General features: G+C 42.8%; 1 protein-coding gene across 1 annotated transcript in view; it reads right to left on the reverse strand.

The window, feature by feature from the left end:
- Positions 1 to 340: 340 nt before the first annotated feature.
- Positions 341 to 17,926, reverse strand: part of VGLL3 (vestigial like family member 3) — a 56,124-nt gene continuing 38,538 nt past the window's right edge. Inside the window, exons 4-5 of the mRNA XM_077815711.1 lie at positions 7,060 to 7,154; positions 341 to 574 (exon numbers count right to left, since the gene is read on the reverse strand). Of these exons, the coding sequence (XP_077671837.1) occupies positions 341 to 574; positions 7,060 to 7,154 (329 nt within the window). The remainder of the gene's footprint in view (positions 575 to 7,059; positions 7,155 to 17,926) is intronic.

Below are 17,926 nucleotides of genomic sequence, written 5' to 3' on the forward strand. Positions count from 1 at the left end.
CTGCTTGCAGCTTTCTGTACAGGCCAGTGTTCCTAAAGAGCTGTGTGTCATGCACCTTTCCTAACCATCCCATGCTGATGTCGCTGAAACAAGCCCAGTGATCCACCAGTGTTTGTAATACGATGGAAAAGTAGCCTATCTGTTACTGTGCTCCATTGCAAGGTGGTCTGGGGCCAAAATTGGGATATGAGTACCCTCTATCGCTCTGCCGCAATTAGAGAAACCCATTGCCTCAAAGCCATCCACTATTTCCCCCACATTGCCCAGAGTCACAGTCCTTGAGAGCAGAAGGCGATTAATGCATCACTGCAACCCCACTGTGGACTTCCCCACTCCAAACTCATTCACAACTGATTGGTAGGCAGTCTGGAGTTGCCAGCTTCCACACAGCAATCATCACTTCCTTCTCCACCATGAAGGCAGCTCTCACTTTGGTGTCCTTGCGCTGAAGTGCTGGGGGAAGCTCCACACACAGTTCCAGGCAGGTGGCTTTGCGCACCTGAACATTCTGCAGCCACTGCTCGTCATCCCAAACCTGCATCATGATATGGTCCCACCACTCAGTGCTTGTTTCCTAAGCCCAGTAACAATGGTCCACTGTGTGCAACTGCTCCTTGAATGCCAACAGCAATGTTGACTTGTTTCTTTCCATTGCACACACAGCAGGGCAGACACCACAGTGTCATTACTAGAATTGTAGCTCATGAAACACTGTAGGATCAGCCATGTTGTGTTCATAATGCTCATCACAAGACTGGAGAGCAGTGCTGGATCCATGCTTTCTGAAAGAGATGGTGGGCACACAGATTACAGGGGCTGTTGAAAAGCAGCACAAAGTGTAGTCATATGCCCATGGAATGATGGGACGGAGAAAATTACATCATGGGACACTCAGCCTGCCCCCATGAGGCACTGTGACCCTGTCCCAGAACACCCAGCGGCAGATGGTGGAAAGTTGCACAGTGGGATAGCTACCCATGGTGCACTGCTCTCTCTGTTGATGCAAGAGCACCAACTGTGGATGCACTCCACTGTCACAAGGAGCGTTTTGTAGACATGCAAAAGCAGTTTAATGACAGCAATGGATGATCGTTGACATAACTTAAGTGGACTTAACTTTGTAGTGTAGACATAGCCTGAGAGACCCACTCAATCCTGCAGCACTGAAAGATTTTCTGAGGACAGGCAACAAGTGGCTCAGTGCAGACAGGAGTCATCCCTATCTACATTATGGAGCTAGCTTAGAGAATCTCTCCCATCTTGTAGTGTGCCCCTTTCTATCTCCTAGTGTTAAATCATTGAAAAAAATGGAACCATCATGTTTATGAAAATATGGAGAATTTCCAGTTTTGCTTATTTATTAGTGAAAGCATTGACGGAGTTTTATTTTGCTCTCAGTATATCTTATAGAGAGACATACTGTGCCAACCCATATCCCATGTGCGCTGGGCATAGGGTACCTCCTACCTCCCTTCTGCATGGTTTGTATAAGGGCCAGTCAAATCTGTAGCCCTTGTACCCAAGCGAGTGAAGGACTCCTACCAAGTAGCTTCCTCGATGGAGGAATTGGCCAAAAGGTAGCAGAAAGAGAGTGGGAAATAGGCATAGTCCTGGCTACCCACCCCTCATCTTTCCCATTTGCTTTCCAGAAATGCTGGCTGGATATGCTGGAGGCAGCATGCTCTCCCCTTCCCCTCACCCCCCGTACAACAAGGGAAACATTCTGGTGATTTCCTAGCTGCCAAAGATTTTACAGTAACCACTGTATCATCCAGAAAGAATGATAAATCTGCTCACAAACTGTCTCCTCAATGTGGTCACGCCTGATTGCAATCTGCCTTTCAATTGCTAGGAATTTTGAACAATTCAATATCTTACAATAACTAGGTAAAACTTTGTTAATGGCCTGTGGCTAAGTCTTAAGTTTGCCCGTAGGGAGTTTGGTAGAGTGTCTCACCTACCAAGTGTTGGCTTCTTTGCAGCTGGGCTGCCAGGGAGTTTCCTTGCTTTCCCACCATGACCATAGTGTCTCTGCTGCAGACAAAGCAATGCATATTCTGCTGCCTGGCTGACAATAATCCTTTGCTCTACTTGGCGTGAAAAATATAAGAAAAAATAGTGACGACATACATTTTCATAATACCCTTAACTTTCAGTAAGAAGAAAACTATCCTGGTTTTTTTCCTTTGCTCTTTATTTACAGGTACAAAATTATCCTGACCAGGAGACTTGTTCGTTTGTTTGGGAATGTAGAGCCAGATTTTTAAAGGTATTTCGATGCCTAACTCCCACTGATTTCAGTGGGACTATTTCAATGGCTGTTAAACACCTAAATACCTTTAAAAATCTGGTCTCTGGAGCCCAAACTCAAGACTTCCATTGAAGTCAATGCCTGATTAAATGTGTCAGGACAGGACCTATTGACAGCAGTACTAATAACACTTAATCCTTATTTAGCAACTTTCATACAGAGACCACAAAGTCCAAGGCAGAATCAGGAAGAGAATCCAGGTCTCTTAGCCTTGTACTCAGCTCATTATACCCCAGCTGTCCCTTTGGAGTTACACAAGAGTGAATTGCAGGATTACTGTACTAGTCGAGGTGTGATTCACTGTATGTGACTGATTCTATCGTTGGCAAACTCTTTCCTTTGAAAAAAGAAAAGTCCTCCTTTTCTTTTTGTGGATACAGACTAACATGGCTGCTACTCTGAAATCTTTCCTTTGACTTTTCATGACAGGACCATGGGCTGGAAAATCCAGCTCTAGATCTATATTTCGAACACTAAGCGTTATGGGGTGGAGGCTGGATTTGAGGTTTTGATTTAGACCAGTGGTTCTCAACCTCTGGCCTGCAGGCCACTTACGGCCCAATCAGCACACAGGGGCGGCCCATGTTACATCCTCAGGGCCATAACACATAGAGAGCTGCATATGCAGCCCACAATGGTAAATAGGTTGAGAACCACTAGTTTAGACCATTAGAGACAGAAGGGTTCAGATTCTCCATTTTTCCTCTCCCAAAAAGTTCATGGATGTTCTGAGCCAAGGTTTTGGTTCATATCATGCTTTACAGTCATACCTGGGATCCAAGCTACATGCCTCTACTTGTATATTCAGTATGCTTGTGACATGGTCAATGTCTTCTGTCACAGAAGTTGATGTTAAGCAATTGGTATGTGGTAAAATGCACTGTCAAAGCAAGTGTAGGTAAAATATGAGGCCAGTCCTGTCTTCTCTGTAGTGTTAATTTAGATGTAAGTTACACCCCTCTGCTTGTTTTTCTGGTTTCCTAGTTCGACTCTTTTTTATAGAGATCAGTTGACGTACTGTTCATAGCCAATCCACAGACATCTGAAGGATTTCACCCTACTGGAAATGATACTTTGCTTGCATAAGAGGGGAAAGTTAGCTCAATATTTAACAGCTATATTAAAGAGACATGAACTATCTGATGTGCCAGAGCATCACACAAGTTAAATTCCATATACCTGTCTCTGCAAAGCTTGTTGACACATGTACAGACCTGTATATATTTTGTAAAGTAGTTTTGTATTTTACATTTTTGCTAACTCTTCAAAAAGCACAGCTAAAACCTTTACAGACTTGGTTTTCCAAGTCCCTCTAACAGTTATTTTTCATATTAAATGGTCAGTGTCATTACACCTGTTATTGCCTCTATTATTAAATATGGAGGGCCAGTCAGGTGTCTGTAATTAAGTTGAGTTTGAGTTAAAATCAAGCAAATAAAGGAACAACAAAAACACTTCAAACTTTTTGTACAATGATACCTCATTGAAATCTTGTGGACAGGCTGCTGTAGAAGAAATTAGGTTGTAATTAAACTAAGTTGTTAAGAACCATTGGGTCTAATTGTTAGGATTATAGCGTATAGACAGAGCTAGGTCAACAGTTCATGCATTGCCTAGCTACACAACAATTGACAGAGGTGAATCTTGAGGAGCCCTGGTGCAATGGGTAGATTTTTTAAAAATAAATGTTTAGGATTAATGATCCTTTTTTGACATGGTCTTAAAAATAAAAGTATCTCCTTCACCAGAGGCTGACACACAAAATATTCTTCATCAGGGAAACTTCCAAAGAATTGTCTTCTTCAGCATGGTCGCTATCACCCATTGCTCCCAGTGGGTTGACACCACAGGCAGCCCTTTGCAAAGATGACTGTAGTCTGCATTCACCTGCTGCTCCTGGTGCTCCTCTCTGCTTCCTGGCAGTATAAGAGGTGAGTATTTTCTCTCAGAGCATCTTGGCTTCACTCCAGTTGGGAAGGAAGTATTTGATCATGCAACCATGTTTATTTGTGTGCATATAGTGCCTACACAATGGGGCCCAGATCCTGAGTTTTGATGCTACAATAATACAAATAAGTAATAATAATTAATTAATTATACCGGCCTTTTTACTAACAAACTAATATGTTTGATACCTTGATTTACTATATTATTACTTATTCTTTAAGACAATGTACTCAGCATTCTATGAGCATCAAGTAGTCCTTTTTTATTCAGGTTTTCAGAAGCTTGTGTTTCATCTGCTGATGGTATTGTAGCTTTCTTTGGCAGCAGAATTTCTCTTATAATGAGCCCAAAATCTTAATCATAGGTTAGGTCATGACTTTTGTGATAAAAGCAATTGAACTATTTTACAACATCAGAAAGTACATGCTTATCCATCCCATATGGATGCATTCCACAAGCAGCTTCACCAGGTATTCTTAAGAGCCATGAAAAAGTACACCGTAAGACAAAGGGTGAAATCCTGATCCCCACAGACGTCAGTGTCAAAACTCTTATTGCTTCAGTAGGGTCTAAAACTGCAGTCGGTGATTTTGTCCTGCCAGCTGAATCCCCAGAAGTGAATAGATCATGCTTCCTTTTATTATTATTTTTAAACAATGGACATAATACCAACATATCTATGCCTACAGAGCAGTTTTGTTTCAAATGTAGACAGATTTGCAGATTTCCAGGGAAGAAATGAAAATGTGACTATAGAAATTGCAAGTTTGACTGTTGAGGAACCCAAAGATGTGAGTAGCATCAGTTATACTCCAAAACACAGATGTAGCAGATTGATAATGATAATACTTTGTACTTCTATGGCACCTCCAACTCAAAGAGCTCAAAAAGTTTTATAAATATTAATGAATTAAGCACTGCAAAATATCTATGAAGAAAGTAAATAGTAGTAATCCCATTTTACATGAGGCCCTGAGGCATAGAGGGATTAGAGCCCATTGAAATGGCTGGGATCTTTTCACTGATTTTGGTGGGTTTTTGCTCAGTCCCTAACTAATGTATGCAAGATCATACAGCAAGCGAGGAATAGAGCATAAACCTTCTGATTCTCTATCCCAGGTGTGATCTACACTTAAATGTTATGTTGGCACAGTTAGGTCCATCAGGGTGTGAAAAAAAAGCACAATGTAGACACAGCTATGTCAATGGAAGAGTTAATTGTTGACGTAGCTAATGGTCTTTGGGCCTGGTCTACACTTAAAATTTAGGTCAACATAGCTACAGTGTTCAGAGGTGTGAAAAACGCAGGTTATCTATGCCAACCTAACACCCAGTGTAGAGGCAGCTAGATTGTGACAAATAATGAATCCGTGCTGAGTCTGTACCACTAACTGGAGAATGTGTGCTTTTCCTGAGGAACAAAAGGGGTGGAGCAGTTATAGCACCTAGAAGTTGCATTTGTAACTCAGAATGCTTTCTTCATTAACTGCTTATTGAGAGCTCAGGTTTTCTGTCTTTCTTTCCCTTCTTAATCTGTGACCTCTGATGGCCTCTTTGAGATTCTTGTGTACGAGGTGGTAGAGAAGTGGAAGTATTGTTATTAACAGATTAATTCCCAGCTACATAAAGTAGCATCTCCTGAATTATAATAGTGACCATTGCTTTCTTAGTTTCATTTCTTGTGTTCTTGTTTTTTGATCCTGATATACTCATGAATAATTTTTTGGCATGCTTCTTCTGCCTCAGTGGTGTTCCATTTTAGTTCAGGACTGGGTTTCCACCCTTACTTCTCAAAAGCCCCTGACTGGGCTAACCACACCTTCCAATCAACCAGAGTTGGACATGGCTGTTGTGGGTGGTTCCCCCATCCCCCAGCTCCCCTTTGTGGTTGAGATTTCTGTAAACTCCAGCTCCCCAAGGAATCCAGGTGAATGCAGAATGTAAACTTGTATACCCTGTATAAAAAGGAATCTGTTCTGTTAAGCCTAGAGACAGTAAAATTAGAATAGATACAGGAATATTAGATACAGGAATATTAATAGCCTTGAGTTGGCAGAACAGTATTAGCTTCTACACATTTATAACCTACATCTCTTTAATTTATAAACATTATTATAGACACTAATGGGAGCAAATATCATAAGCAGATGTTTATTTTTTTCAGCACTCCAAAGAAAGCCATGCAGAAAACAATACTCCTACGTACACACAGCTGTCAAAGGAACAGAGCTGGGTCAGCCTGATCTAATTCCCTCTCTTTTCATTAATACTGCTCACTGTAGGAGGTGATGAAACTTTGAGACACAATAATAAGACCAGTTATACTTATGAGCTAGGTTTATCAGTTCAGGAAGCCTGACCTGAGTTGGTCCTGAGCACCAGGAGGATGCTGGGCCTGGTTCTCCACTGCCTTGCACATTTACACATATATTGAATGTCTGTATATGAACCAAATTGAATTAGAATAGTAGCATGTTATGCTCTCTTTGTGCGGGGGTAAATGACTACACACAGTGCAAGGCAATAGCGAATCAGGCCGGCTACATTCTCTAGCTAAAATTGTTTATAGTGGGACTGATTCCCCACTGCATATCACGCAAAAGGATGGCAGATTCTTATTTGCTAAAATTTTACACTTACTTTGTATGTGAGTAAATGTCTGCTCAAAGGAGCCAGGCAGTGGACTTAGGCCTACCAGATTCAGGGCTAAATCCTGCTCTTCTTACTTATGCAGGTAAATCCACTGAGGCCTCATGTGACTAACCTGAACAGGAATTGAGCTCTAGTCTGTAATGATTTACCTTTCTCAGTCTCCTCAAAGCAGCAGTTATCAGCGTCTTTCTATTTGGTTCTGCCTTTTCATCATTATTTTTCTTGTTTAACTCCAAAATGCAAGCTTGAAACAGAATGCAGAAAACCCCACAGCAATGGGATTCCTGATTTCCCCTGGTTCAAGCTCAGTGCAGCTCTTTTGACTTAAATGAAAAATAATACTTTTTATTAGTGGGCTATTTCTCAAATTGTTTTTAAGTTGAAGTGTTGCACAACTCATTCAGTAACAATATAATAACACATTGTAATGCACAAACTGTTCATTGCAGGGGTCCAGATGACTTCATAATAGATAATAGAGCACAATTCATGAGTGCCATATTCTGCCCATTCTCTATGATAGATGAGCCCAAGCACACCATGCTCTCACTATGCAGAGTCAAATGGCTTAGCAAGAAAAACACAAAATGAATAGCATTAAACTTGATAACAATGGCTCTGGCAGACTAAAAGGATCCTCATTACCACTTACACAACACAGTTTGTAATGCTTTCTTGGGATTATCAGTTCAGAGACTCATGAGCAGAAGGACAAAAACTTTAGTGCCAACTCTAACAAGCTTCATAAGCAGCAGAAACTTAACCCTGAAGTTGTTAAAAAAAATTAAAATAAAAAATAAAAAAGAGAAGTGCTACATACCAGGAAAAAGAGAGAAGAATGCCCACATTGCAATTGAAAGAGAATGTTAGAGAGTTCTGTTTCCAAATGGAAAGGGGCTGACAACCTGCTACCAACAGCTAGACTAATATGCCATTAAGTCATATGTTATAACTATACCCGAGTATGAGTCCGGCCTGAGAAACTGAGGACAGTGGAGGAGGAGAACACTCCTCGACCAATCTGGATGCTGGCTTGTGTTTCTTGAAGCCATCCAGAATGCTGCAGGCAGAAGTAACATACACCCACCCAGACACTCACAACAAAAAACACCAGAGACAGCCAATACAGGCTCCAGGTGGTAGATCTGCCCCTCCAACCAAATAGACTTCTGCAGAAAGGACTGTTGAGAGCACATGAAATGGTGGCATGATCAGGGAGAGAGATAGTTGTAATTGACAGAAGCAGAATAATCCTTATTTTGATCCATTAATGCTTATAGTGATTGAAACTGATGCATGCAATCAGGGTCTGGATTCAGTTGTACTCCGAGAGGGACACCTGGTTACATTTGCATCCTGTATACTCACCCCAGTGGAAGCAAAGTTCTCCCAAATTGCACTAGAGTTCTTGGAGATGGTTTTTGCTATTGTATGCTTCCAGGGATACATAGTGGGAAGATGTATCACCTTAGAGTCTAATCATTTGCCTATTCTAGACCTCTCTATCATAAGGCTACTGTGTGTGATGCTACAACTGTGGATTGGCCAGTGGCAGCAGTGTGCCTTTGATACGATATATATCACAGGCAGATTTACTTGCTGATACTATTTTGAGAAATTCTGGGTTGGCGCCCTTATATGCAGAAATGGCAGCATCCACCCTATGCTTTTCACTGAAAGATATGGCAGTTGACACCACACCTTAAGATGCTGAACTGTGCAAGTGCTATGTCCTGTACAAGCAGGTTGGATGGCCCCAGTCCTTAAGCAAACTTTGTCTACGTTTCACAAAATTAGTTCTGAGCTCCCAGTGAAGATAGGTGCTACTCAACATATCTTATGAGGAGAAGCCCAGCTGATTGTTCCAGCAGCATTGCAACAAGCACGCTTCATGTGGGTCATGAATGACATTTTGGAGTTATGAAGCAGAAGTAATTTCTATGTAGCTATGCTTGGTGACAAGAGCTGTGCTCAAACACTGAGTGCCATGTGAAGGCACGTTCAGTCTTCACAATGTCTAGAACTGCTGTTCCTCTGGCCCCTTTGAAACAGGCAGTCGTAGACAGACCAGGCAGAGAATTGCAGTAGACATTATTGGGCCCTCAGTTGTACTGCATGGTTACACACTGTTGATTGTTATAGACTATTACTTACCTTACCCCCTTTGCAGTCATAATTTCACGAGGCACCTCAAAGGAGCTCATTTCTTGCCTAACCATTGTATTTGCTATGTTTGGCCTACCAGAGAGCCTTGTTTCAGATATTGGAACCCCTTTGGTTTCAAAAGAGTTGAATGCTTTCTGACAGATACGGGCACAGTGCTTTATAAATCTGTTGTGAACCATTCCCAGGGACGCGGGACAGTGGAGAGACTATATGGGGCTCTGAAGAAGCATGTAGCTCTCATACTAGAGGCATATCAGATACAGCTTCCCCTATTGCGTTGTCATGCTTGATATGATATGCCGAGTACATTTCAAGAAATATTGGAGAAACCCTGTTCCATGGACTCTTCAACCAATTGATAGAGCAAGTTATCTATACTGACGGAAAAAGTTCATTCCGCCCCTTTGCCATCCTCGAAGCCGACTGATGTGACTAGGAAATATTCATGTTTCAATGAATTTAGCCATGCAAGATTCCAGGCATTCTAACCAGAACAAGCAGTGTATTGTGGGGGAGGGTCTGGAAGCAATACTTGTGACGTGACTTTGTAGGCTGCTTTGTAGGTACTGAGCGTGGTGAGTGTGTTTACCACAGGGAGAACGCGTTGTTAGCCAGTGTGATACACTGCCTACTGGAAGGGGAACAGATAGGGAAGAGGACAATTTTTCTGCATATGATGATGTCATCTGGCCGGTGGAGGACGTTGTGAATCAGAAATATATCCGAAGGCCCCAGGCTCACCTGCTGCCTCCAGCCAGATACTGCTAAATTTTTGGAGTGAAGTAAAGGAATTTGCCTTCTTGCTTCCTGCTCCCCGTTCCTGTTTTGTTTCATGGTTCCTGCTCCCTACACTCAGTGTTCCTCTTCCTATTTAAGGTGCTCTGTGTGTGTGGATGTGCACGTGTGCATAGCATTGAGCGTGCGCAGCTACTCATGGTCTCCTGCTACATATCTTCTGTTCAGACTGTTCTCGTGCTTTGTTCAGACTGTTCCTGACCTAACCGGTTCATGGTTATTACAAGTTTTAATTGATAACCTACCTACATGTCTTGTTTTGTGGGTTATTTTTTAGTGGCTTGGGATTGCAGTACTGGGGTTCATGAGAGTGTAACATGGAGTCAATGATTACTGCCCCTTGACCACCATGTGGTGTGAAAGTTACAAAACAATGCACTTCTTTTTCACATCAGGCACTTAGAAAGGCTTGCACACAGACAAGGATCTCATATAGGCCCAGCAAAAGCAGAACAGATCTGTGAAGAATCCCCACCGGAAAACCTCTGAGAATTACTCAGTAATAATTTTGTTCACCTCATTTAGCCCCAAATTTTCCAAGTAAGAGCTGGCTATAAGGAGTTCTGCTCCTATTACACCCAGCCGGGACAGTGTGTCCTGTCTTTGTTTTCAGCCATCAGGCCTGTCTCAAACACACCCTGACAGCTGCAAAAGTTTTCAGTGAAAACAATAATTCTACTTTTCCTTTCCATCTGCCTGCAGATGGTTTAAATCTGACCCATCAAAAGGGGGATGGGGGGGATGAAAAAAGATATTCCAGCTGAGAGGAAATTATAGTGATTGCTGATTTCATAGAAAGAAAATGACAGGTTTGTGATTTGCAGAAAAGGACTTGTAATTGTGGATTAAGTTGAGCATGGGGAACTGGAGGTTTTGACACTGTATTAGGCTGGGCTGCCAATATTGCCTTTCAACCATCTTCAAACTGTCAGTCAGCTATCTACAAGGTAATCAGAAGTGTTTGGCTTGAACTGCTGTAGGAATGTCATGGATTATGGCTCCTAACCTTCTTCTCCTTTCTCCTTTGCTAACAGTCACTGAAATACAGCCCAAACCATAAGAATGGAGTAATTTATTAGCCATAAGGAAGAGTTTAGTTATTAGCTATATGGTACAACTACAGTATTCCTTTCAACTTTTCCACATTTTAGGCATATCTATAGCTTCATCCCTCAAAAACCTAGTGCTCTTTCCTGATTAGCATCAGTCATTTATGTTACAAATGCTAGTTTGCAGGGGGACACTTAGGGCTTATGGATTTAGTAATGAAGAATGAAGGCCTATCACAGCTAAATCACTGGTTAATAGTGACCATAAGTCATCAATGTTTGGTGAACACTGTCCACAAAGTCGGTGATCTCAGCTTACAACACAAAAACCAACCGCTATGGTCCAGATTCTTGAGGGTATTCAGATATCTAACTCCCACTGAGGAGTTAGGGAAATTCATGGGATGTAGGTGCCCATATTGAGGATCTGGACCTAAGGTAAATGGCACCTTTGCTGGCTGGCAGTGGCGAGAGGCCAAGGGTCAAATAGGAGCGAAGATGGAAGGAGCCTCTCACCTCTAGATCTTGTCTCTCAAGCTCAGGGTGAAAGCACTTGCAGAGATACTTGGTCACCTAGGACTAATCCTCAAAGGTATTGAGGCACCTAACTTCCATTGATCCTAATACCAATGCCTAAATATCATTGAGGCCTTGGCCCTCCGGCCTGTGCCATATCTGTCCAATGCACCTTTCATGCCCTCTTGAGGGCCCTCTGTCTCTAAAGGGCCTTCAGATAGGCTAGCATCTTTTGTAAGCACTAAATTCACACACACCTGTCACAGGTAAAGTAAAAAGTTCACCAAGCTGTGTGGGGCATAACAGTGTCCAAATTCTTCTATAGACTTAGCAGTGGTGTGAAACACCCTTCTGAGATATCCAGCCTGGTTGTCGGTGGGGTATGTTGTTATTAGGGCGGTGCTGAACTTTGTACCTGCTTTTTCTTTTTAATTTTGAGAACATGGTTTAACACCATATGTAGATGTTAAGGCTCAGATCCTCAAGGGTATTTAGGTGCCTAATTTCAATGTGTGTTAGGTGTCTAAATTCCTGAGGATCTGGGCCTAAGGGTCCCAGATTACCTTATTCCCATGGTGCAGCTATGTACATTAGGTCATGTGTAAGGACTTCAGGCTGCCATGAGCCCTGGACATGGGAATCTTATATTTATTTATTTACTTATTTCAGATTTTGCTGATTGCAGCAGCTTCATGAGATGAACATGGTTTTCTTTTCTTTTCAGGAAGGACCCAAGGAGATAACAACCTTCAACAGACTTACACCAGCATCCTGCAGTACCATACAAACAATGTGATGCAAGCCCCTCAGTCTAAGACAGCAGACAATTAGACTCAGCTATCACTAATTCAGGGATCTGCCCTGCACTCATTGTGGTGGCTCCTGGGAGGCAAAATGTCCATGCACCTCCTATAGCAAGGCCAAGTCTTTTTCTGACATGTAGATGGTGGAAGTGGGGTAGTTTTACCTGCTCCATGAAATGGAGATGTAGAGCTGCTCTGGAAGTGGGGAAACGCCCTTCTCCCCAGCCCACCAGGAAGTGGGTAGAGAAGGAGGTGGAAAGGGACTGGGAGCAAGAAAAACCCTGCCTCTACCTTCCCTAGCCCCAGGTGGTGGCCTATGGAACTGACTGGGGCAGGGGACACCTGCACATTTTTCAGGACAGCAGCACTTTACTTCCCCCACCAGAGCAAGAGTCAACTCTCTGAGTGAGTCATTATGTCTCCCAGGGCCGCCTCCTGGCTGGTGCACATTGCCACTTACTTAGGGCTTCTAATGCCCTTACTGCTCCTGAGCAATACCATATGGAGCGAATAGGCCCACTAAAAAAATAACATGCGTAAGGGTGGCTGACAGCCTGTGCTTGATCTGGGTCAAACCTGCTCTCCTTAGCCCAGTGGTTACATTGGGTGAAATCCTGATCCCATGGAAGTCAGTGGCGAAACTCCCATATCATTCATTGTCATCAATGGGACCATTCAGTGTGGATAAAATGAAGAACTGCGGGCTGCAAGGGCATCAATCCATCCCCTTTCATAAACAATGAATTCACTTTAGGAAATGAATTGCATACCAGTTGTTAACACTTTGGTGTCACTTGTCTCAGGTAACTGAGAACTGCTACAGAAAACATGTCCCCCCCCCCCCCCCCCATGTGATGTTCTGCCTTCTGTTACTGCTCTTGAAAGGCCAGATTCAATTAAAACCACACTCCACCCCACTTCCAGGGCAAAGTTTTTATTGAACATGGAGTTCAAAGTGTCTGCATGTTACGTGGAAAGGAAGTTTCACTACGACTTACAAGGCCCTTCACTGAAGTTGAGGCAGTCTGTACAGCGTCACACACCATTGGACGAGCCCATCTGACTGCCTCCCGCCTTTTCCACTGGGAATGGCAGCAAAGTGATTCTCTTGGAAAAAACACAGAGGCTTAAAAAAAAAAAAAGACGAGGCAATGGAAAAAACCCCACCATTACACAAATCCTCCTCACGTGGCCAGAGTACACCCCACAGCTGTTAGCTTTGTTTTGCATATTTTACATATTTACAGATACAAAATATTTCCAAACATCCCCGTGTTTATTTTAAAATCCATCACTGAAATGTCTGGCAAAAGAGACCCAGTGGACATATAGTCACTGGGCGACTTTTGCTCCAACTGTTTTTAATATACCCCCATTGCTCCCACTGAAATCAATAACAAAACTCCCACTGACTTCTAGAGGAGAGGGATCAGGCCCCCTATTACAGTGCCAACCTTCAGCCAACCCGCCCTAAAACAGCTGAGGCATGGGTTTCACAAATAAGGACAGTCTCTGTATTTAAGAGAGGAATTTTTGTCTTCCTATAGCAAAATGCTAATACAAGAAATGGGGTGTATGTGTGGGTGAGTGGGTGGGGTGGAAGCAAATTGTCCAAAACAACCCCTCCAGAAATTGAATAGCCTTTCCCAGCTGATGCTCACTCAAAAGGAGCAGAGACGGGCAGCCTTCTTAAGATCTGGGAGAGCGAAGGGCTTGGGATTTGCTTCCCATCTTAAAAGAACTTCAGACTCAAACTAACCCTCCCCTCCCTGCCCCGGCTCCCACAGGGTTAGCATAGATTTTATCATCCCTATTTCAGAAAAGGTGGACAGGTGGATTAATGGTCAGCAGGGTTCATTTCATCCTATCAGAGAACATAAGGCTGAAAGGGCCCACTGGATCATCCAGTTTGACAGGTGAAATTTATGGCCTGTGCTATACAGGCTAATACCTCTCTACTGAACCTGCTAACTTCATTTAGGCTAAAGTATTTTAATACTAGCCCTCAGAGATGCCTGTGTTCCAATCTAGTGCTTACACCTTTTAACTAGGCCTGTGTTTCCACAGCCTTTACTTGCCCATTCAGGGGAGAGCAAGGTCCCTGCTTATACCTCTGCTCGGCGCAGCTCAGGTTGCAATCCTGTCCATGGGAAGGAGAACAGGGGCTGCTCACCTGAGGAGCATGAGCAAGTGGATAAGGGTGGGGGAGGGGAAAAAAGGGGCAGGGGCTGGGAGAAGCCTTGATCCATACCCCACAATCTACTAGAGTAGCCGACCAGACCATGAAGAGATAGGCAAGGAGTAAGCTGCTCAACAGAAAAGTGTACAGTAACTTCCCCCAGCAGAAGGTTGGGGTGCAGAAAAAGCAAAGGCAGCATCCTGGCTCTTTGTGTCTCCAGTGAGAGACAGGTTTCTTCCTGGGGGTGGTGCAAGGTTTCTGTCAAAATGTCTGTAAGATGATAACCCGGAGCTTTGTCCTCACTGAGCCAGCCAAACATGGAAGAGTTTAGCCTTGGAGCTTAGGGATACTTTGGGGGTGTGGAATCCCTATGCAATTCTTCAAATGGGTTTTTTACACAAACAACAAGAACATCTCTACATTCAGGACCTGCCCCTTTGAAAGAGATTAGGGTGCTTCCAATGGAAGGAGCTGGGTAGCATACGACTGAACGTTTCTCTTTTATTTTCAGTCACGTGAAAAGACCAGCATGTTACACTTAAAGAACAGCTTTTAAGTATTTGACTAGATACAGAAACCTTTGTTGCTACATTTGGCTTCCAATGCAGTGCTCTCTGGTGCCTGGTCAGCGGTGGGTAACTAGAGCTGGTGTTCTTCATTCTGTCTAAACTAAGTGGGCATGGAAAAAAAACAAAACCCTGCTCTCTGAACTTTGGTTCTACCATGGCCATTCACATGACAATTCATTTTCAAAGCCAGAGATACCTCTGTTACATGCTATGTCTAGCATCAAAACTTTATTGCTCAATTGCTTTCTTCCCTGAGTAATAAATCAATTGCAGATGTGCAGCTATTGTCAAAGCAAAGACCCTCTGATTTAGGGTTTTTACAATAGTTATCAATTGCTTTTGATGAGGCCAAAAATTATGTTTCAAAATGTAGGAATTTACTGGATGATTACAGGTTCCAAAAAGAAATAATCATTTCAGTGGTAGTTGGTGTCCCAATAGAACACACACTTCAGCTGTGAAGAATTCTCACCAGATGGCTTGGTCTCCACCCTGTATACTGTGTGTTTTAGATGCACACAGACAACCCAACCTTTTGAATTCAGAGGCTTCACAAAGATGATCCTGATCTCAAACATAGGGGCCAATAAAGACCAGAGGCGGAGCTCAGGGCATCTTCTGTTACAGGGAATGTGCCAGCCACTGAGAGCTGCAGTAGCACCTTGCCTTGGTTGCCGCTCCCCTGTGTGGAACATTTCCTGTGGAATGTGTGGCATGTGTTGCTGCGTGTAACACTAACAGACCGCCGGTCGTCAGCGGGGGACCTCTGGAGATAAATGCATGAGCCTCTACTGCATGAGCTAAAAGCCACGCGGCTCTTAGCTAAGGCTGTAGAGCAGACTTATTAATCTCTCTGTAAGTGGTCTCGGTGCCACTAGAGGACAGAGCACCACACCCAGAAGGCATGTGGGTTACATGTGCACGCTGGAAGTAATCTGTCTTGCACGTTGTATGGGGAGAAGCACCTTCCTATGCCCTCAAGCACTGGAATTCAGCCTTAAACTGGTACAAATTTAAAATAAACATTTGGAGATTACAGCAAGCTTCTCAAGTGGTGTAAAGTACCACTGAAGCTACACTGATTGATATCAGCTGAGGATCGGGCCCAGTACAATTAAAATCAACCTGTACACTGCTGTTTCTGTAATCCAGGCCTGGTGGTGTGTGCTCTGTCCTCCTCTAGTGGCATCTAGACCACTTACAGATTAGTGAGTCTGCTACAGCCTTACCTAAGAGCCATTGGCCTTTGAGCACATGCAGTACTGGTTCACGCATTTAGCTCCACAGGTCCCAGATCTGATCTCGCCTGCTGATGAACGGGGTCTGTCAACATCATATTTCCTGACGTTTATTTCCCATACTGCCCTTTCTTGATCGTTACAGTGGCACCTATATGGCAAGTTGAGACCCCTGTGGTATGGGTCCTTGAAAGTATGGAGGTTGAGGCCTGGAATAACATAACTGAAGCCTTATTATGGAAAGAATAATAGAAATCAGAGGGAGAAGAAGTAGGAGTTAATCAGTTTGATCCTTTGATATTTCATAGCTGCCTCAGGGCAATAGGGTGTCCATTGGGGACTACTATGCAGTGTAGCAGATTTTTTGGAGAAGTGTTTTCCTGTTATTCATTCTGAATTTTTCTTGACCCTGATTACTCCTAGCTTATAATAAACCCATTGAACAAGTTCTCTCACTTTTTGGTGTTAACCATCAACAAATATATGATCGGTGTGATCATATACCTCCTGCCCCTTTTCATGGATTAGTCAAGCTATACCTATATATTATATTTCACCATTCCTAGTCCTCTCATGCTCCCTTGCACATTGGCTCCCAGTCCCCATCCCTCCTCCTCTGAGTTTGCCTGCTCCCATTTCCCGGCATCTTATTCAGCTAGTCTCAGTATCCTGGCTCCCACTCTCATTCTTCTCTCACAGACTCCTTGTCCTGTATCAACTGCCCAGCTCTTGTGCCCTCTCCCCCCACCACCAAATGTCAAGTCTCCGTTCCAAAACACAGAACCACAAGATTTTCTCATCAAAATGGTTGTAAGTAGTTTTTTTACATTAGCAGAAACTGTTGTTTTGCCTATCTCATTCTCAGAAGTGGCTGAACCATTTTTACTGAAACTTTCTAGAAAAAAAGCAGTCTGAGGCAGACACCTAACATGAAAAGTTTCAGACTGAATGATTACAGATTTATAAGCAATTGAAAAACAGGATCTTCCAACTGGAAGGTCAAGCAACCTTAACAACAGATGGTGCTACCACCTTCATCTATAATATAGCCTCTAGCATGTATTAAAAGACTATACAGTAAAACAACCTTTTTCTGATGCACCTCTAATTACAGTGTTACGTCCTGGAAAGGAAGAAAGAACATTGTTGAAGGCTCCATGTGTCCCAATGAAGTCAGCAAAACAAACAATTTAAAACAAATAATCCCAGTTGAGTCAGATGATAATGTATGGAATCAACAGCAACTACCTTCAGGGAAGAGTCTCATTTACAATTCCCAACGCGCTTTTCATCAGAAAATGAATTCCTTAGCTCTAAAAATCAACCTTGTGGGAAAAAAAAATAAAAACCCCAGGATGCTGGAATTTACAAAGAGATTTATGAATTCTTTAGTTGCATAAGAATAAAACATGAAAGCATTACCTAATGGTCAAGAAATACAGACAAAACCAAAAATGCTACATAAAAATATAACAATAAAAAATTCACATTAAATTAGTTATTAAACAATGAAATAAAAAGCCCAACACTTTTCTTTACATCATGTCCCCCATCAATTTTGATGAGGGGCACAAAAGAGTTAAGTGGAGTTTTGGGGGAAGTAAAGTTTGAATGTGGATGGGAGGGGAGAGGCACCTGATTTAATTGATGGTTTTAAACAACAGTTACAAATCTTGGAAAGGAAAGGGGATTCATTCAGCG

The sequence above is a fragment of the Eretmochelys imbricata genome, chromosome 1 (genome assembly GCF_965152235.1).
Source record: "Eretmochelys imbricata isolate rEreImb1 chromosome 1, rEreImb1.hap1, whole genome shotgun sequence".
Lineage (NCBI taxonomy): Eukaryota > Metazoa > Chordata > Testudines > Cheloniidae > Eretmochelys > Eretmochelys imbricata.